Source organism: Rhea pennata, chromosome Z (assembly GCF_028389875.1).
Source record: "Rhea pennata isolate bPtePen1 chromosome Z, bPtePen1.pri, whole genome shotgun sequence".
In the NCBI taxonomy this organism is placed as follows: domain Eukaryota; kingdom Metazoa; phylum Chordata; class Aves; order Rheiformes; family Rheidae; genus Rhea; species Rhea pennata.
In genome coordinates this window covers 23,410,347-23,432,291 of record NC_084702.1, presented here as the reverse complement: position 1 = coordinate 23,432,291, position 21,945 = coordinate 23,410,347, and the positions used below count along the sequence as shown (strand labels likewise).

Here is a 21,945-nt window from a genome sequence, read left to right as displayed (position 1 = left end):
TTTTAGATTTAATCACATATGTTATTCTAAACCGTCATGTCTCTCACATTTTTCAGGGTCAGGGTCACACAGTTTCACTCCAAACAACTGGGATCTTTCAAAGAACAGTTGGATGCTGTTGTTCAGAAAGTGATGATACTATCTTTACACAAAACACAGAGTAACATAGGCAAGTACAGTCTGAAAAAACACAGAATTTCAATGGTAGAAATTTTCATGAAAGTTAAACCTGAGCTGAAATTTTGATATAAGAAGCCCTATGAATCTCTACATTTCATTTTACCAGTCAAGCTCTTGCCCTAACAATGAATTAGTGATTATACTAGCAATGGTTTCAGTGTTACACAATCCTGAATCAGGATGCAGCTGCAAGTGAAGAGGTTAATCAACCCAAATATAATCCTACAAAACAAAATAATACAGTGTAAAGAAACTGGGACGTACCAAATTTTGACTTTGCATGAGAATGTCAAGGATTCCAGTGAGCTGCAATTATTCTAATGTTCCCATAATTATGACATAGCAAAAACCTATAATCAGAATTTAGTATACACCCTTTGGAAAACAAGCAAACAACAAACCCAAACGAGCTCCTGTCCTTTAATCTGCAAATAGCCTTCAGCTATTCTTAAGTATTTGGAGAGATATGAATAAAAGCAGAGATCAACACTTTGTGCTTTCCAATCTACTCTGGTGTCTCATGGAACTCATGATTCATGTAACATCTTTGATTTTGCAAAATATAGGAGATAACAGAAGTATGGTTCTTGGTGTAAACTGAAGGTTTCCAGACAAACTGTTTTTTATCCTTTAGCAAATGTGTTGTTCTATCAAAAATCCAGAACTACTCTTTTGCTTTTAATTGGCTTTAAATTTTTTTAAGAATTTTTTTAAATTTTTTTAAAAAAAGAACTGATCTTTGCATCAGGATGAGGATATTATTATACTACTGGAAAACCCATAACACTGGAAGGTCAAGATTACCCTGCATTGTGCTATTCCACCATGATGCTCCAAGAAAATTGTAGACATACCCAAGATTCTCCTTCAGTGAAGAAAGGGAAAGTAGGCACAATTAAGGGAGCTATGAACATATGAACTTACGTTCAAATAGATTTTTGCTTGACAGATAATTTTTTCCCTGTTGTTTTTCAAAGGCAGGATTACTGCAGGAAGTCTCAAAATAAATCACTTCCTTAATACTTACAAATTATTTTGTTTTGCTTCATAGCTTGGTGCAAGTTATGAGGAAAAAGTGTATGCTGCTCACTATGGCACAGCCATGGGACTACAGCAATATCCATTTGCTCTTTTCAATTGATACCAAGCTGGGAGGAGTGGCTGACACACCTGAGGGCTGTGCTGCCATTCAGAGAGACCTGGACAGGCTGGAGAGTTGGGTGGAGAGGAACCTCCTGAGGTTCAACAAGGGCAAGTGCAGAGTCCTGCACCTAGGGAGAAATAACCCCAGGCACCAGTAGAGGCTGGGGGCTGACCTGCTGGAGAGCAGCTCTGCAGAGAAGCACCTGGCAGTGCTGGTGGATGACAGATTGACCATGAGCCAGCAATGTGCCCTTGTGGCCAAGAAGGCCAATGGTCTCCTGGGGTGCATTAGGAAGAGTGTTGCCAGCAGGTGGAGGGAGGTGATCCTGCCCTTGTACTCAGCCCTGGGGAGGCCTCAACTTGAGTACTGTGTCCAGTTGTGGGCTCCCCAGTACAACAGAGACATGGAGCTACTGCAGAGAGTCCAGCGTAGGGCTACAAAGATGATCAGAGGGCTGGAGCACCTGCCCTGTGAGGAACGGCTGTGAGAGCTGGGCCTCTTCAGCCTGGGGAAGAAAAGACTGAGGGGGGATCTTATCAATGTGTACAAGTACCTGAAGGGAGGGTGTCAAGGGGACGGGGACAAACTCTTTTCAGTGGTGCCAGGTGACAGGACAAGAGGCAATGGGCAGAAACTGAAGCACAGGAAGTTCCACCTGACCATGAGGGGGAATTTCTTCCCTGTGAGAGTGACGGAGCACCAGACCAGGTTGCCCAGAGAGGTTGTAGAGTCTCCTTCTCTGGAGATCTTCAAGGCCCACATGGATGCAACCCTGTCTACCATGCTCTAGGTGACCCTGCTGAGCAGGGAGGTTGGACTGGATGATCTCCAGAGGTCCCTTCCAACCTTACCCATTCTGTGGTACCCTACCCTAATTCTAATTTGGAATCATGTCACAAAATATAACAGCTATTCGTTCAGTTCTTTTCCTGACATCTAACTCCAGACATCTACACGAAAGGTAGTTACTGCAGTGTTACTTATTTTATTTTAATACTAAATATCTTGTCGGTTTCACCTCTAACCTCTTGCATAGATTCAGGAAGAAGATACCCGCCTGAGATTACTTTTCTCTTCTTCCCCAACGCCTTAAGAGCATTTCAGAAGCTATTTTACAAGTTTTATAGATAAATTCATTTTATTTCATAAAAGCAGCAGCAATTAATAGTTAAATTATTACTGAAAAACCTAAGTGTTAACTCAAGACAACTCTCAGTGCTAATGTCCAACTACAGTGACAGTGGGTTTTTTTTCCATTCTTCTAAGTAGCTAATAATAATATGTATCTTGCCCTTGGGAATGAACTAAAAGATTAAGGAAAGGAGAAATGTAGAGGAAAAGTAAAAACAGGTGAAAGTCACAAAGACAGAAGTTTTTAAATGACATTCAACTTCCCATTTTTTCCTCAATAAAGCACAGAAGAAATCCACAACATTTGGAAGAACGCTTTCCTTTCTAACATGTTAAATTTTGTGGGCAAACAAACTTTGCTTATGCAAATAAAACTAATTAAGTCAATAGGAATATTCTGATCAGTAACGGATACAGGACTGGACCCTTGATTAGCTTTATATCTGTGGTAAAAGGAGGAAATTTGCATAGCCTTTAGATGCCCTTGGTGTGACAACAGATACATAGCAAATAATTTTCCATAAGTCTACAGCTAGGGTGCAATCCCAGTGGCTTCAATGAAGAAACTCACCTGCTGATAATTTTTGTTAAGTGCCACATAATCCTGGATAAATGGCCTTCTTTTATCAAGAAAAAAACCCAATGATTATTGCATTACCTAGCAGAGTAACAATGACAACTTTCTTACCTTGAACTTTTTTGAAAACTCTTGTACTCATAAACTTCAAAAATCTGTCAGCATAAAAACTTGGTCTGTGAACTGAAACAGTGTCCTGCAAGATTTAAAAAGAACTTGGTCACATTCTCCATAGGAAAATCAAAACTAAATTGTCAAGAAAAAAAAATCAGATGTCTCAGGTAAACTGTACCATGCATTTCAGACATACTCAAAAACAAAACCCAAAAGCCTTTTTCACTTTTAAAGGTTAACTCTTCAAGAACTTTTCTTCAAGTTCTATTATTTAACTTACGAAATTATGTGTTGTGAATTTTATACAGCCACACTCTACAAAGTCTTTCTAGCATTTGAAAAATCTTGTGTACATTTTTAACTGCAGATTCATCAATGTTCTGCTGAATGGCTAATGTCCTGTTTAAATAAGAAAAATGTGATTGCTTTATTTACTTCTTGAAAGATCAACAAATAGAATTAGAACATGTTTCAGGAAATGCACCTAAAAAATTACAGCAGCAGCCTAGCTGTCACAGTGATGTATAGATTACAAAAGCACCAGCGCTTACCCTTTTCTGGTCAGCAGAAGTCGAAGTTCCATTATCTAAAACATCAACAACTAAAAATAATCTACTTACCCCATCATAAACAAGAGCTTTCCAGGAATGTTCCAACTTCTTCATAAACCTAAGAATATAAAAATAAAATCAGAACTGCCCTATGAAATTTCCACATTTGTAAGTAATATCAGAATAGCTGATTGCAATAAAAACTTGAAATAGAACTGCCACTTACCTGTATGACTGCAGAATATCAATAATGCCCATAAACAGAAGCAATTTTTCCCCTTTATGGCTTTTAGCTGGAATACCTCCCATTCTGATGGAAACAACAAAAACATTGTATGATTTAATACAACTCTGATTATCTCCTAGCAGATGAACGGTACCTACTTACAAACCCAAACAAATAAGCACTAGGTGAGCACACTGCAAAGTTAGCTAAATGTGGGTTACTTAGCATACAACTGATTTTAAATGACGATACCTGAAATATGTGGATAGAGTAGTAAATAACCACTATAAGCATGCAATATTTTGGGATAACTTCTAGAGGAATTATGAATATTTAGATGGTCTGAAAATTGTAAAAGTTTAAATCAGTTTATTATTAAATGATAACAACATTTTTTGCCTAGCTAGACAAAAATCTTGTCCCTTTATTGATCATTTGTATAATAAAACTGTAGAGAATCTACCCATAACTCTGAGTCTGAAAAAATTGAGCTTTGTGTATTTTTCACTAAAAATGTGCATAAATATTACCAAGACTTCTTTACAGATTAATGACAGGATAAGTAACGGTAGCAAGCTGGGAAACTTAATTACCCAGATTGCCTGCTTGGTTCAGAGTATTTACATGGTATGACCTTCAAGTACAGATTCTTCATTCTGAGACCTTCTCTTCCCACTCTGCTCCCCACCCCACCAAAAAACAGTTGTCCAGTGGTTTTAAGCACCAGAGACTAAAATCTTTTCAGTTTACTTCTGTTAGCCTCTGTTGACCTACATGTACCCATGACAAAACTAGAGGAAAAGATTGAAGATGCAACACATACAGTATTTCTACACTGTTTCCAAGGGTTTGAAAAACAATACACACCTGAGCCTGCAATCAAAAATTAGAGGAGAGTCCAGTTCTCAGCAGAAAAAAAAAATTCTAATTCCCATAATGAAATTCCCAAACAACTCACACTTGCTTTGCATTTCAGAAAAACAAACATACAAAATAAACATTGTTTTCCACCTTTGTTGATTATTTCTCAAGTGTGATAATTAGTAAGCAGTTTACAGTTCTGTAATTCCTCTCTTGCTGAAGGAACACAAACTCTGTTAATAATGTTTACCCAAATTACTTATTCTGCCATTGCAGCATAGCAACCTCCTCCCACCACAGAACATCTCCTGAATTTTTAAACTTTGTTATTATTTATTTCAGTGCTAGGCACAGTGGAGACTGTGTAAGACCAAGGGAAGTTAGATTGGTTGTAAAGCCCGGTCCATTCAATGAACCAAAGGAGGAAAGTGACCTGGCTTTATTTATTTACTTATATTATTAAGGCTTAAGTTCATTTTAACTGACCCCTCCTTCAGTGCAGTCTGTTGCATTACCAGTTATGTCAACACAAGACAGGACACAACGCAAGGGGCCAGGGAAGGACGGAGGTGCTACGACATGCTTTTAGCAGCAGCACTGCACTGCTGGAGATCAGGGAAGTGCCACGTTGCACCGACGCGGACACGATGTGGACGCTCACGATGGGTCCCAAGCGTATCACCACTGGGCCTTTTTTGGATGACTTATCCAATCAGCTTTGGCTTTTAGTGAAAGAAACCTGCCAGCACAACACTGCTGCAACTGTGTAACAGCACACCATACAAACTAAGTGTTAACTTTCACTATCTTTTACGTGCACAAGAGTAATACTGAAAAAAATGGGCAAAAATCAGCTTTTTTTGTCTAAATTTATATTCTAGGACTATGCATAGCTGGAAACTCTCTATAAATACCAAGTATGATCAGTTAGCCATTCATGTGCTGAAGGTTTAAGCACATGATTCTTTATCATTAATGATATTTACCTGGAGGAATCCCCTGAAAACTAGCAAAAGAATACATTTTTTTAATGTGGAATTAAATCCTCTTTAGTCCTTATAATCAAGGACTAATTATACAGAATGAGAATGGTGATTGGTGATTGTAATGACAACACTGAATGTATATCAAAAGAAATAGTTGGTTAACTATGGTCTATATACATAAATTTCTATTGCAATTTCTGCTAGACAGAAAAATAAGAAAAAAGCAGCAGTTCTTAAAAATCAGGAAATATCCTGAAATACCCAACCTATGTATGACTGCATTTCAGTGGTTAATGATACAGTTCTATGTATTAAGTATACTACACTAAGCTGAAAATAACCCCTGCAGATATACTGATTACAACATTAACAAATAGTTTTTTGCTCATGGCTTATGAGGCTGCTTCCAATTAAATTTAGTTCATACATGGAACCTGTGCAATGGCTGTCTCATAACAACTCATTTATAAGTAAATACACTTGTGCCTTCATAAGTCACTATGAATAATAATAACCATAAGCATAATTTGCTAACATATTTGATATCATATAACCATATTTACTATCATATCTGTAAAGATGCTCAACCAACTAATCAACTTTTTTATTTCCTGGTCTCTAACAAATCTCAATGGTGCAGATTTGAAAATGTTACAAAACACAAACAAGCACTATTCAGCTTAGACTCTTGAAAGCTTTGCCAATATCAGACTTGATATAAAATGGCACAGGATGAAGAGATGGAATGGATAAATTTTAGTAGTAGCTTTAGGAGTGGGTTATGGGCACTCACGTATTTGTTGCCTCTGTGATGACAGAGTCCCCAGACTTGCCGGGGCCCTGTATAGACTCCATGGCTGTAGAATAGAGCACCTTCTGCCCTCCTGGACGTTTTGCATCAGATGTGCTCTGGGAACTATCCCCGTCTTTTTCTTTCATGTTACTATCCAGTATGTGGATTCCCAGGAGCAGGCTGTAATCCATGATCTTGAAACTTTCTAATACCTATCAATAAAGAAGAACCGGTTGTACTGAAACAGAAAAAAAAGACTATATACAGTATCAACTACACAGCAGCACCTTGAGAACCTGGAAAAAACAAACCTTAAAACAGAAGTTTCTCTCAGGAGGAAAATTAACAAAATGGAAATTATATATATATATATATATATATATATATATACACACACACACACACATATATTACTACCCCCTACAAATCAAAGTGCTAAGAAGCTAATTATCTCAATCCACTTTTTTACAAGTGGGGAAAAGAAGATGCATAACTGAAATGAAACCTAACATAAGTCACAGATAAGGAAGATCTGTCTAGTCAGCAATTCTTTTTATTTATTGCAAATAAGGAATTAATAGGCCCACTATGTACTTATGTACTGTAAAGATTTTTAAACAGTCACCTCTAAAGCATGTTCTTTATTGAGCATTTTTACCTACACCGAAAATTTGAAAAAACTACTCTCTCCATCCACCTCCTGTTTATAACTGAAAGAGCATCCTTCGAGAATTTTCAAAAATCAAAAAGAGAATTTGTTACAACCTTCTTATCAAGAGTTGATGGGATTTGGGTACATAACTCTCGCATCTTTCCTTAGCAGGCTAAATATACCCATCTAAACTGCAAAGGCAATTTTATTTTCTGAAGGACAGCTTTTCACCCAACCTTCTCTTCTAGCTCTGCTAATCACGTGGCCTCTGACAGCAGCAGGTTGCCTTTCCTCATGTGTATTCCTGTGGGATTCTGGTCACTTACAACATTATGAATTCTGGCGTACTTCCGTTAAAAGGAGAAATTGTTCAAGTCAATATGCAAACATGTAAGCTAAAACAAGCCGTAATTATATTTAATGGTATAGCCAAAATGCTAGCAGACAGCTGCTGTGTTAAGCATCTTTGCATGATAGCAGCACTAAAACAGGGGAGAAAAATTATGAACAATCAAGCATGATACATTGTGCCATGCACCTCTTCTTTACTTCATGCAGCTCAGCAACGATGTGTTTTGGCACACAATGCCCTACTGATAATGGTACAATTCTTGACACTGAATCTAGGAGTACTACATCTTTTTACCTGAACAAGAACAAAATCTGATTTTACAGGGACAAACAAACCTCAGGTATGTCAGTTTGATGAAGGCAGTCAAAGCATAAATATTTTACATGAAACACGGAGCTGCACTGTGAACTTTAATGCATATTTTGCAAATCCAAAATCAGATTTGTTGGCAAGCAGCAGGAAAGGGTCTAATGATTTGTGAATTTGTATAAGGGAGAAAAGGAAGTCCCCCAGAGGGACTTAAAATTATCTCTGGTGAGCAGGGGTGTTAACTACTGTTTATGTCCAAGAACATTACCAGAGAGTTAGGAACGATCTGCCTACTCCATCTGTATTCCTTATGTATTTATTGTATTAAACAGAAGCCAAATGTACAATACAACTGAACTGTTTTCAAGCTCTGTTGCCTCTTCCAGCACTTGTTTTCCTGAATTTCCTAATACACTTTTGGCATTTTTCTTCTGTGAGCAACATGGGGGACTACTCTTAGCACCACTATCAGTATGGAAACCTTGAAGAATGAAAGATAGCCTTATACACTGTAAACTAAGTGCAGAAAGACATAGACTTATCCTGATCTCCAGAGATTAAAAAAAATTAAAAATCCTCACGAGACTAAAATAAACTAAGTTTGATCTCACGCTCAGAATAATTCTACAGAGACAAGCTATTTACAAATGCAACTGCAAAACAGCTGCTATGTTTATCAGTACCCTATTGCATCCTTTGATAATGGGACTTTCACAGTGTTTCAGGACACAACAAAGCAGCATATTCTAGATTACTACATGACAAGATAATGCAATATTTTTTCTCATTGTGTGTGAACACATTATGGCTAATAACTTCTCATTTTGTGATGATCACAATTTGCAAATAGCACAATACCAATTCAATAGCACAGCTAATGAATATAAAGGCACAGACATAGTTCCAAATGCACTCTCTAGAATTCTCCTATCTGCTGAAAAAATACAACGAAGTTTTACTCTAGATTTCTGAAGAAATATTAGATGATGCTGCCATTAAAAACATGTAGTAACTGGATGTGCAACTTCATATTGTAATATACATAAGTACATACATAAGTAGATGCTGGGTACACTGAAAAATGTAATACAGCTCATCCTCTCCAAAATACTTACCTCAGTAGCACAGTTAATAACACTATTTATGCAAAGCCAGATTTTACCTGCTGATCAGGCTTGGAAAAAGCACTAGCACATTTATTTTACAATTATAAAACAATAGCTTGGCCTTTGAGAATTTTGCGTTCAAGCTACTATTTACCCCCTGTTGAATTAGAAATATAATGATTTTATGTGCTAATTATACAACTTAGTCTTAGTATTGGACATAATCTCTTGGAAGGTCCTTGGATAAACATGCTGGTTCTTGCACAAGGACCTCCTTTGTGATAAAATTCAGCCTTCTGACCACATCAATTCACATTGCCACTTAAACCCTCACTATTTAGACTAAACAGTGGACTAAAAATCTCTTTGCCTATTTATGACTTTGTACTGAAACCACTGGAAAACATCATAAAACCCAGCGAGTAGCTATTTTGTTATTCTGGTGCATTATGAAGCTGAAACACTCACACCTCCAATGGATTAATTACACATATTCCTACAAGCAGCACACAGCATATAACTGCCCACCTCGTGCCCCAGATACTCTTGGTTCTATTCAGGGCAGGATTGTCTATTCTACAATGTACTTTCAGGATACTCTGACATGATCTGGCCCCCACCCCACCTGCTGACTGCTTTGATATACATTTCTGATTTCCTATCTTTAATAATTTGATAAGCAAAACAGTCACTCCTAACGCAAGTACGTATCTTCTGGTAGATCTAAGCTATGGAAATGCCAGCTAAGGAAATTATCAGCTAAGGAAAATACTGATAGGGAAATAATTAATCAGAAAAAACAAAAGAGTCACCCCCCCCGAGCCAAGCCCCCTCAAAACATCAGTGGTGAACAAAAAACTTAGTGCAAATTCTTCAGTCTGTACAAAGACAGAACTTTTACTTCAGTCAATGGGATTTCCAACTGAACATAACTGAAAGGTTCCCACCTATCACCTCATTATCAACTGTTAATGAAAAATGCCAAATTACAATATTTTTGAATGTGTAAGTAGCATTTTGCACACAAAGTTGTAAAAATTAATCTGGTTCCCCAAAACAAAGTTATGTGACGTAGCACATCAAGCTATGCGCATGCAGACAAAAAACACAAAGGCCTAAACCTTTTCTTATGTCAAGAGTTTCTTGCAATCAGTTCTGTTGATTTTTAGATGGAACTGCTTTTGAGCAACAGCAGTAACCTTTTGTTACAAAGGTAGTAAAATGAAATCCTAATGAAGGGAAACCGCACAATACGGATACTGTAGTACTGTATGTCACTATAATGGCATTCATTCATAGTAAAATAAGGCAGCCTTGCAAAACACTGGATGTCGGCCCTGGGGGGATCACTAGATATTGACATTACTGCCCAAAATGCGTGTGTTGTATGGTTAAAATGAGAGAAATTCAATCTGTATTCATGTAACTACTCCAAAATGCACCTTGCCAGCATAATGATACTGGAAGTTTTCAGCAAGAATATTTTCTATTTGCCAGCAGACTGCATGATTAAGCGCTTTACTTAACAGAAGTAAATGAATGTTCAGTTCATTAACTCTGCATTACATTGCTCCTCTTATTAGTATTTGCATATGTACTTTTTTCCTAGCAATACACATTTTGTGAATACAGTGTTGTCACTCAGTCATGATGTACCACTAACAGGGCTGGCATTAGCCTACCTGACAACTTCCAGTGTGAAGCTTCTCTTACTCTGTTATCCTCTTTGACTCTACTTTGTCCTCATACCATATAAAAAGCAATAAAATGGCATCACAAAATATGTTGCTTTGAACATGGGAAGTCCTTTGTTCAGATTCTCTCTCTTCTTGGAGCTAGTGAGATGTTAAAGTATTTCGTGAATCATCTTCGACATGGTTACATTAAACTATCTCAGCTTGTGGCTAATAAAACAAACCAAGTGTTTCTGCTACGGGACTTCATCTTTATTTTAGATCAGGCACAAGCCGTGTATAGTCTGCAAGTGAAATTTGCATTCATATTGCTAACCATGAAAAGCAACTATGAGTCAGAGGGTTATTTTCATAATATAATCAAAGAATGCATTATTCAACAAAAGCTAATTTCACAAATCTATGAAATACAAAACCTTAAGAGGGTAACCTTCAAGTAGGCATTTCCTCTAAAAACATTTTAGGAAAGCGATATAAGAACTAACAGAACCAAAACAAGATGAATTTTACAGTGAATCAATAATCAACCTCCAATATAAGGAAATATATAAAACCACAGACTAAAACAGTATGCTGCAAAATGAGCATTTCTTGAAATACAAGCCTGACTTAGCAAATAAACATCACATGCCTGATCATGGATCTTTATTTAGAAACAATCTACCCCAAGAAAATAAAACCCTAGCCCTCCACAAAACATGTGGGCTGTCAATTCTGATTTCAACAGAATTCTAACTACTTACTGTTAACTAACACTCCAAGAAATTACAGTCTGGTTTCTGATTTTCCAAGCAGAAATAAAGAGGAATTTTGGATTTCAGTTGATCCTGCACGAGTCGTAAAATGTTGAGACACAAGAGACCTGCAGCACAGATCCCTGTCCATTCTCCTCAAACTAGCTTTTCTGTGAAGGCCCTTCACCTAACGTCAGTACCTCTGCCCCCTCCGTGCTGTGCCATCTATTAGGTCTGCCCTACGCCACAGTCCAGTGTTCCTTCAAGTTGTGCCCCACTACTGCTGGTAGGGATATTCCATAAAATGAATCACTACATAAAAATGCAGTAAAAAATGTCTGTAAAATGAGTAACCTACATAATGTGGAAAAAAGAAACAAAAAAAAATCCGTCATTAAGCATTTTGAAAAATCCTGTGAATAAGTTTGACCATACCAGATCTCTATTCCTGTTGCTTCAGCACAACACAGAAGTACATTCAAACCATAAAACTTCAGGTTTTTGCAGCAACTTGTTAAAACCGAAGTGATGAAAATAATAGCTGGACCTAAAACTTCTGAGAACTGACTCTCTGTCTTCAATTTTGTATTTCCTTATCCTTACAGACTCAAATCAGGCCATCAACACCAGGCTTAAAATACAATTTCCTTAGAAAAGTCCATAGTGTTCTTTGCTGATATAATATAGGAAAAATGCAGAATATAATAAAGAAATCAATTATCGCTAGTAAAAAGAGCATGAAATGATTGCCCTGTTCTCCAAAGCCACATGACCACAACTGGATTGATGGACATTGCTTCTGTAGGAGATGTTTTGAAATACAGGCACCAATATAATTGTTCTATTGTTAATTTGCAATGAAACCGTGTACTTCTGTTTAAAATATTTCTCAAAATTTGCATAAAATTCTTACAAATGTAGACAGCACACTTTAAATACTCCTTTTTGTTTTGCTGCTTCCAACAGTAGGATTGTTTCCAAGCATTGCTACTGAATGTTAGCAATTGAATGAAAGCAAAAATGAAACCATAATAGTGTTGCATCAGACTAAAGAAAAATCATGCTTTTGAAGTTTATCTTAGAAATCAAGCCAACTTATTTCAATTTAAATTATTAGAAGGAAATCCAAAAATTCAAAAGCTGAACTCAGTTGTTTGGTTTCTAATCCTAATTAAAAATCTTAGTAGCAATACATTTTGTCCCTCATGTCTACAAAAGTCTTAGGCAATGAAGAAGAAAATGTTAATCGAACCCTCGCTCTGACTACCCAGCAAAAATAGTATTCACAAATTTTAATCCTCCTGATATTGTGGAGACGTAGCTACATGATACCTCTTAAGAGTGCTGTGAGACATCTAATTATTATCCTAGTTCTAAGAATCAAAGATACAAAGAAAAATCTGGTGTTCTGCCATGTAGGAAATGAAACTGAGTCAATCTTCATATGTCAAGAAAGGCTTGTGCTTCCTTACCTGCAGGAAGACGTGTCTTAAGGAAAGGGATGAAGAAGAAAAGATAAAAGACAATTTTAATTCACTTAGACATTGCTATATTCACAGAGAGAAAAAGAAACTTATATCCTCTGCTGCCACCCCTCTGAATTAGGATGAGACATCCTCAAAGAGATATCACAAAACATGCAACAACTTCCAGAAATACTTTGCCTGCTCCTATACCATTAGCACCGCTACATGCAACTTGGAAAAAAACAAAAGAGAACAAAAAAAATTCTGTCTATTGAAACACAGTATCTAACTACCTAACACAAGACATAATTCCTTATTTTTAACAATGGGCTGTTTTGGGTATCTGTGCAAAAAGAATATTTGCTGACTGTAATTTTAAATGTGACAGGTAGCTTTCTTAATAGGATCAAGGTTACTAAATTAACTTAGAAATACAAGTTTTGGGTTTGCAGGGTAACTATGAAATATGCTTCGTTAAGAAAAAAACATTATCTTTAAGTAACAAATGAAGGCCACTAGCACTCTTATTATAAACTCTGGTTTACTTTTTATCTAAGTAGAAGTGGGGAATAAATTGTAACTTCAGTTTTTAGACTCTCATGTGTTTGCAATACAAGAATAAAACAGTACTATTAATTCACTTTTACTCTTTCTCATATACCAAGTTGTGCTTATGTTACTTGTACCTAATACATCAATTACTCTCACAGCCTGCCCTTTAACCCTGTATATTCTTCCATACATAAATAATTTCTGCAGGATTAACTGCTCACAAAAACCACCCTAGGAGGTAAGTTTGACTTTGAGTTCAATTTTTCCACCAAAACCCCCCCAAATCCCCCCAAACCCCACTATAAACTGTCTTCAATGCCTTTACTAACTGTGTTTACTTAGCAAGTGCTTACGTGATACAAAGATTTAAATTCTTGGTCTCATACACAAACAAAATAGTTTCTATTAATATTCATAAAAGTGTAATTGTTTTGAAATTGGAAAATCTGCTTTGTTATTTCATAATTTGAAACTGTATATGATCACAATAGTTAACAGCGCGATTATTAAAAATGAAATTTAGATATTTAAATCAATTATCGAAATTGCACCTTCCACTGCTCTCAGTATTTGTCATTATATGCAATACAACCACCACGGCTTTACAAATTAGAGCATCCTGAATTGAAAAAGGTTTCAGACCAAAGATTTGTGGGAACTATATTCAGATTAAGTTTTTCATATTAGTACTATTTACTCATCTTTTCCCTCAAGCAACTATGAGAGTGCACCCTGGGAACAAAAGGATACTTCTAATAAGTTTCAGTGATATTTTGGAATTTGAAAGCTTGTTCAGTTTTCAGTTGCATGCACCAAAAGAGAGGACTTACAGTAACCACCCTGTGACAGATGACCACAAGCCCCTCAGCTCCATCCACCTAACTATAGGTCATTAACTCCCCACTGGGGCTACAGGGAATGAGCAGTGTACAAGAATGGATGCTCCAGGAGGGCCCACCATGGTTGGACCTGCTCTATCAGGAGGGAGCCAGACAGCCTTTCCCTGAGAAAGGAAAAGGGGTGACATTGGACAAGGAGGATAGGGAAAGAAAACAGATTTTAACTACAAAGGAATTAGTTTTCCTATTCTGAAATAATATCCTTGTTCTTTTACATTTTAGCTATAGAGTATGTTGGACCTACCAAGTGATCTCAACATAAGGAGTGGAAATAGCATGATAAGGGACTTATGCATCACTAGGTATATAGAGAGTTTGGGACTTGGTACTGTTGAACATGAAATACTGATGAAACTGAAATACTGTGCCAGACGAGCACTGAGTAGAGCTCAGTGGTTACAGTCTTCCTCATTCACACAGTCAATTTCATTCCTTTTTCAGATTTTTCAGAATTCCTGTTAGAAAACTGTTTTTTTTTTAAATAATAACTATTTTATTTTGAATGTAAGCTACATTGAAGTTTGCTTTAGTGTACTCCAAAAGGTAAAAGAAAAAATAAAAGACTTTTATTTGCAAATACACTGAAGAACTCTCTTGTAGTGAAATCCGTTCCTACACAATCCCAGCAAGGGTCCTGCTGGCTAAATATACTGCTTCAGGCTTACTTTGCAGAGGTGTTAGCACTTTTTTCCTTTTGACTGTTCAAGTTCTAATGAAAACACAATGCCTGACTTCATCGTTATACCACTTGGCTCTGCTATCATTTCTTAATGTGGACATAGGCTGACATCAACAACCGTGAAACGGTGGAGGTCAAGGTCCTGTGGGCTGGGAGGGAGGCTGGAGAGCAGCAGAGCTCAGACCACAGACTGTGGGAGAGCAGATTATCACTTATCAGGGAGATAGTATACAGGATCCCATAGGAGACAGCTTTGAAGAACAGATGAGCTCAGGAAAGCTGGCGGCCTTTAAGGAGAGCTTCTCAAGCAGGAGATGTATCAGACGGTCAGCTTGGTGAAGCAGGGAAGTCATGGCATGGCTCCAGGCAAAAAGGCAGCAAACAGGAGGAGGAAGGAAGGAGAGGCTACAGAGGAGGAAATTAGAAACACTGCCTGAGCATGTTGGTGTGGTACCAGGAAAGCCAAAGCTCAGCTGGAGTTGAGGTTTGCAAAGGACTTCAAAAGCGGCAAGAAGAGCTTCCATGGTACATTAACAGTAAAAGGCTGAACAACAAAAATGAGAGCCCATTACTGGATGGGTGGGTGATTTAGTAACAGAGGTCACAGATCAAGCCGAGTTCCTCACTGCCTTCTCTGCCATCATTAGCAAGGTCTGTAGGCCTCTGTGCTTAGACTACCTGGCTACTCGTATTAAAATTCAGCTCTCATTGTCAGATAAGTGTTTGGCTGACAAAACTGTAGTTTCTGTCTACACTAAGTACAACAAGAAGTTGCAGATATTTTATAAACTTTTTGCACCTCTCTTTCAATAATTTCAAAAGATTGGGCCAAGGTTTCACGAAGTACAGCTATGTCCATGTGGGAACAGAAAAAGTCAGTAGTTTCCTAGAATCTCTGTTTACATTAAAAAAGGTGGGGGGGAAGCATTGCTTACTGATCCTGACTGTAAAAATTACAAATGAAAATACAACCCAAATTTAAATGATGCAACTCAGAATGACTTTGTCCCAAAATACTGGCAGGATTAATAATTTGTTCTCTTTAATGAATTTTTAGTTCCAGCACCTATAACAACTTTCTCACTTCAAAGCATAAGGAAAAGGACAGATAGACTTTAGAGCTTTAAAATTTACATTAAGTCACTCATGTTAGGTAGTGATCCAAATACTGACATAGTCAGAAAAAAGCAGTAGCAAAACTTGTGTCCTCTTCCTGTAAGGGCAGAACAGTAGTAGTGATCTTGTCAGTATTTTTAAACTTGTGAAAGACACACACAGACCCAATATAATTTTTTGAACACATTCAAATGTGAAAGATAACAGTGTCTGCTACCTAAGCTTGTTCAAATAGAAGATAAATGGTATATATACCTAAAAAGATTATAACCTGAATATTTAAAAGATAATTTTCTTCTTTCCTTTTAATACCAGTAAAATTTAGCTATGCCTCTAGGAGCTCCAGACTAACTTTAGAGATATTAAATTAAGATTAAACAGTAAAAACATTGAAAAAGCACTCAAATAACCTATGCCAAGAGCTCACTCAAGCTTTCAAACAAGGAACCAGTAAGAACCCCTTTAATTAAATGATTAATAAAAAATATTAATAATCAAGAAATAATATTTGTAAACAACTAATTAAACGATTGATTCCCGTTCGGTCTACTTTTCAAGCCGGCTCCCTCTTTTTGATGCCATTTACTGTTTTCAGTACACCGGATCCCCCCGAGCATGGATAGCATCCTGCCCTGAGATGGGCTCTCCCTACCCATTCTGCTGTTTTATTATCAAACCCTTAGGGATCCCCCAGACAAATCAGCCTTTTTCCTTCTGCATTTCTCCGTGAACTTCTGAGAAACCTGGATAGTCCTCCTTTTCTCCTTCCTTATATTCTCTCACTTCCGTTACAGGAGGGAAAAAGATAAATCTATTTTACAGTTCTGCCGGTCTGCAAAGGGGCACTGGTTTCATCTGCCAATGTCCTCTCAAAGAACAACGGCAGCCGTTCTCTCTTCCCTTGAAAAGTTTACATGCAAATCAAGTACTTCGTCCTTCAGCTTAGGAAGAAACGACTTTGCTCCAGAACTAAGCTTGTGCCTGCTGCCACAGGGCCCCCACCCATACCGCTTACCAGCCCCTGCTAACTTACAAAGAGCTGGACTTACAAGAGCAACACTTAGCCTGCAGATGTACAGGCACTTTACCATATGCAAGAACAACAGGCCTATTTGCTATGCCTCAGAAAAATTTGATGAAAGTCTTCGAAACTAAGGGAAAACAAAAATAAAAACCACCCCTCTACTAAACTACTTTCCTAGATGAACCTTTATTTCCACAGATGGATCTGACATCTCAGCAGCTTAACTAAGCTATCACCTTCATCAGTGCTTTGACATCTGTAGTTTTTCATAATTAAATTGCATGAAAAGGATTCAGAGGTTAAAGAATACACAGAGCCATGTCCAGCTCCCTGTTCTGCTGAAGTAAATCAGGAACAGGTGTGAATACAGCAGTCTAAGCAGTCATTAAGTTTTACTCACTCGACAATCCCGCTGTAGTGTTTTCATCAGCGCGCTGTGAGTTTCAGAGTCAAAATACAATGCTTCATGCATGTCTTGCAAGAAATCCAAGTCTTTGAACGTAGGGTTGGACTTCTCCCTCTCTTTTCTTGATGCCCTCCGTTTGTATGTGGAGCCTTTCAAGTCATACGTGAAATGCATTCTCAAGGCTCGTGGCAAAACATTGTTCATTACAACAATTCTAATATTAATGCCTCCTGACTGAACGCAGTACAGTCCATAAAATTTGGGTAGGAGAGTTCTTGGATTCTGGTTCAGATTCTAGAACAAAACAGGTATTATTAAATATGCCTATTCAAAATAAACTTCCATGCTTGCAAAAGGGATTTGTATGCAAAAGGGAATTAAGAGCAAGAATATAGCTCACGTTTTCTTATTCTACATAGTTTATTTGACCAATTGTTTTTCTTTGTTGGTGTGTGTTTCAGAAAGCTGGCATAACCACTGGGAAGTGACTATACTGAAGAGAAATTGAGGAAGTGAGAAAACTGCCATAGAGCAAGTGCGAATCCCAGAGGGTCACAAAACTCGGGCTGTCTCTCCAGCATGAAGGGTAAATGGAAGTCCAGCAGGAAAAGCAACAGGATGCTGCTACTATCATATATTGCTTTTAGGCATGGAGAGTTGTTCTACATGTACTTTAAGGCCCTGTCACGATCATAATCTGCTGAGTATCTTGCATTGTTCTGACAAATACTATTGAATATCTGAATATTGTACACCAAAGGTTTGCACTATCTTTTTGCCAGGAACTTACACAGGCTAGAAACATCCTGAATAATTAGTTTGCTTATTAAGATTCAAACACTTCTCTCCTTTCACTTGCTGGAAGTGGCTTAGGTTAAATGTAATTCTCATTACCTTGGCTTGGCTTCTGAAAAAACAGACCCTGTGCCTCCATGAGGCATTTCACTGTGAGGGTTACGGCCAAATGACCAGGTTGTCTCCACATGAGTCTGAGGTCATACCAGAATCACACTGACCATCAGAAAAGAAAGCTGTGAAATATTCCAAATTCCACAATAGGGAAAAAAAAAAAAAAAAAAAAAGAAAAGAAAACAGGAGAAAGAAAGGAGAAATAACTAGGAGAAGACAGAGTTGAGAGCAAAAATCCTCATTTTGAACACAGACATTCTGCTTCTGGCATAGAAAAGCAAGAAGGGGAAAACCTATTTTAAGTCTTGCATGACTACTAAGTCACAACATACAACTATAGGATGTACGTACTTTCACAAGAAACAATCACAGTGATTGCACTTTACATTTTGTAAACCTTTGCGTATAGTAATAACAAGAATAATGTTCAAAGCAAACTGGCCTTACGTTTATTTGGAATAACAGTCAACTAAAACCTACACTGAGTTGATTATCATGACTACAAAGAACAATTAAAAAAACAGTACCTGCCCCTATTATTCTTTTTGATTCTGTTAGTGCATGAAATCTCTTTAAATAAACATTGAATCCAAGTTTCATTAGTGTAATAGTGGCAATACTCCTTACTTTTTAATACAAGTATCTTTTCCAGTTTCAACTTAAGAGAGCACAGTAGGAAGTCAGGCCAATGGTAATAGGTCTAATACTCCAAAGTCCTGTATACCACTTAGATGGTCTCTGCTCAAGTGGCTTTTGTTAAGTGGCTTTTGTCGAAAAAGACAATTTAGTTCTATTTGTTATGGATTGATGGTCTTTCCCCTCTTTTCTGATGACTGATACACATGAAAGCAATACAACCAACTCAGCATTAGTCCTGAAAAAGCTCTAATTAAAAATATTTTTTGAACAAGTTGAAAGGACAAAGCATCTTTATATATATCTGTTTTAATATATGAGAAATGGAGATTAGAAGTAGTCAGAAACAAAAGTGAAACTGACCGGTCTAGTTTCTTTGTCCACTCTGAGTGAAATGCAAAAGGGTAGACAAACACAAAATGGAAAAAAAAAAGTTGAATTAGAATTTTTATTTTTTTTCATTATTAATGTAATAGAAATAAAGTTTGGTGTCAAGTCAGAAGACGATATTCAGCTTCATCTTGAATGCTAAAAGAAAAATGGTTATCTTAAATTTTATGCTTGATCTATATTCATTTTGATGGGTGTGAGCTTACCAAGCTGCATGAACATTAAGAACTGTCAAAAATATTATGAAAAATATGGATGAGGTCACTGAAAGACTAGAAGACAACAAAGGAAGGCAAATGTTCAAAAGTGAGATATGAAACAGGAAAAATATAGGTTACGATTTAGGAATCCGAAAAAAAAAATGTTCGGTTACTTACCATATAATAACCTGGTAAGAGCTTCTGAAGAAACTCAGCCTCTTTGTGTTGAACTGTTTTGATGATGAACTCGTCATCACTAGTTACAAAAAAGAGGGACCCACTGGCACCTGGATTGGATAATTCGATTAAAGGCTCACTGCAGATTGAATACTGGAAGAGAGAGAAGAAGGGGAATTCACAGCCAACGCAAACCTTTTTCGAAACAGAAGCGTAACGCAAAGAATTGCAGGTGCACGTGGTGCACGGGGGAATCGGGGCGCTGCATCACCGCGGCTTCCACCGCAGCAGCTCCCTCGGAGCCAAGCGGGTCACGGGAACTTGGCCGCTGCCCTGCCGAGTCACGGCCGCGCTCTGCCCCTCTGCAGAGCTGTCCCCGGAGAGAAGCTGTCCCCCAGAGCGGCCGCCCTGGAAAGGGCCCGTGGCCGCACAGCCGGCGTTGCACGTGCCTCCGCTGCAAGCCTCACACCGACAATTTTCTTGCAAATTTCACAGCCGTTTGTGAAACGTGTACTAGAGAAACACGTTAGACAAAGGCACTGGGAGGGCAGACTTCCAACTGCACACAAGCACGCAAGCCCTCTTCTGTGCAATCGGGCTTGAAACCCTTGCCGTAACCACCTTGGTATAATTCTAATGTAGTTTCTAATGACTTGCTGGCTTAAAATAGAAAGAAAGCATCAGTAAATATATACCTATACATGTACATATAGAAGGGTTTTGAAGAATCACGCATACTTAGACAGGCTCTGTCTTCCACAGGCAGACAACAAAATCTATCACCATGTTTAGGAGGAAAAAGACAACACTTAGTACTCTTTTCTGGTAGAACTAGGTCCCTCACACCTAAGTACACTTATGTACATTTATTAAGCCTTCATTAATTCACACTTCATGTTCCGTTCAAACTAAATAAGGAGGAGATGCATGAAGTCCAACAACATGGAAGTCTATGTCTGTTAAACACAAGAGCTTGATTAACACATACTAATATAAAACTTTGTTCATAAGCTCTTTTCCTCTTTTTAATATCAACATCTTTTCCAGAATTGCAAATTTAGTGTACAATCCAACACACTAAAAATTGAGTCTTTGAAAGAAAAAACTACACGAGACCTGACTTGTGAATAGCATAAGCACCAGGGAATTATTTTTAGTAGAGCAGTATGTCTCTTGTCTTCTTACAACAGAATGAAGACATGTAACAAATATCTGTATTACTGGGTTAGTGTTGGAGGTGAATTGAGCAATTCCACAAGAAAAAAATGCTTTTATTTGCTGAAAGTGGCTTTTATTAACTTTAATTGAAGTCTTGCCAGTGATTTCAGAGGGTGGTGCTAGCAAAGAAAATTGATATAAGAAAAACAGAATGAATATGTACTTTTGAGAGCACTTGAACTAATGAAGTATGTTTCCTATGGACTCAAATCAGTGCCTTAATACATTTTATTATACTGGCTCCAGCTGAGGCTTTTCCCATGCTTTGAATTTTTAAAAGGCTTTTGCAGGCTATAAAAATTTTGTCCATTCTTCTGCCTGTTTCTTGAGTTAGATCAGCTCTACTTAATAAGAGACACTTTTTCCATTTAACCTTACAGCTGCAACAGACAAAGGATAGAACATCATTAGTGGTCTATAACACGACAGGCCTTCAGTGCAAATCAGCAGCTATGTTACAACACCAGGGGTTTTCTTGCTAAAATATATACAGCTTCATTAATAATTTTCATTGCTGTAAGCACTTGAAACCAATTATCTTGAACATTCAAGCTCAATAAAATAGCGTAAGAGCGTTATTAATCTATACTGTGTGTTTGCCATTTTACAGCTGAGTTCATTTCTGTAAAATAAAACTTACCACAAAGCTGCTGAAGAGGAGCCCACCTAACTTTGGTGGAAACTTTTTTTAAAACAAATCAAAATAGAACAATTTTTTAAAAATCCAAATCCAAAACAATCAAACACTTCATGATCAAGAAGTTTCTGTGCAAGATGCTAGTACTCTGCTAGATGCTAGTACTCTGTAAGGTTTTCAGTGACTACCTGATTCTGTAAGATGTCCAAAAGCATCTACTCTTGTC

General features: G+C 37.5%; 1 protein-coding gene across 1 annotated transcript in view; it reads right to left on the bottom strand.

The window, feature by feature from the left end:
* Positions 1–21,945, bottom strand: part of PIP5K1B (phosphatidylinositol-4-phosphate 5-kinase type 1 beta) — a 56,652-nt gene that overhangs the window by 21,944 nt on the left and 12,763 nt on the right. Inside the window, exons 4-9 of the mRNA XM_062599785.1 lie at positions 19,865–20,017; positions 17,547–17,846; positions 6,564–6,775; positions 3,924–4,007; positions 3,767–3,815; positions 3,144–3,228 (exon numbers count right to left, since the gene is read on the bottom strand). Of these exons, the coding sequence (XP_062455769.1) occupies positions 3,144–3,228; positions 3,767–3,815; positions 3,924–4,007; positions 6,564–6,775; positions 17,547–17,846; positions 19,865–20,017 (883 nt within the window). The remainder of the gene's footprint in view (positions 1–3,143; positions 3,229–3,766; positions 3,816–3,923; positions 4,008–6,563; positions 6,776–17,546; positions 17,847–19,864; positions 20,018–21,945) is intronic.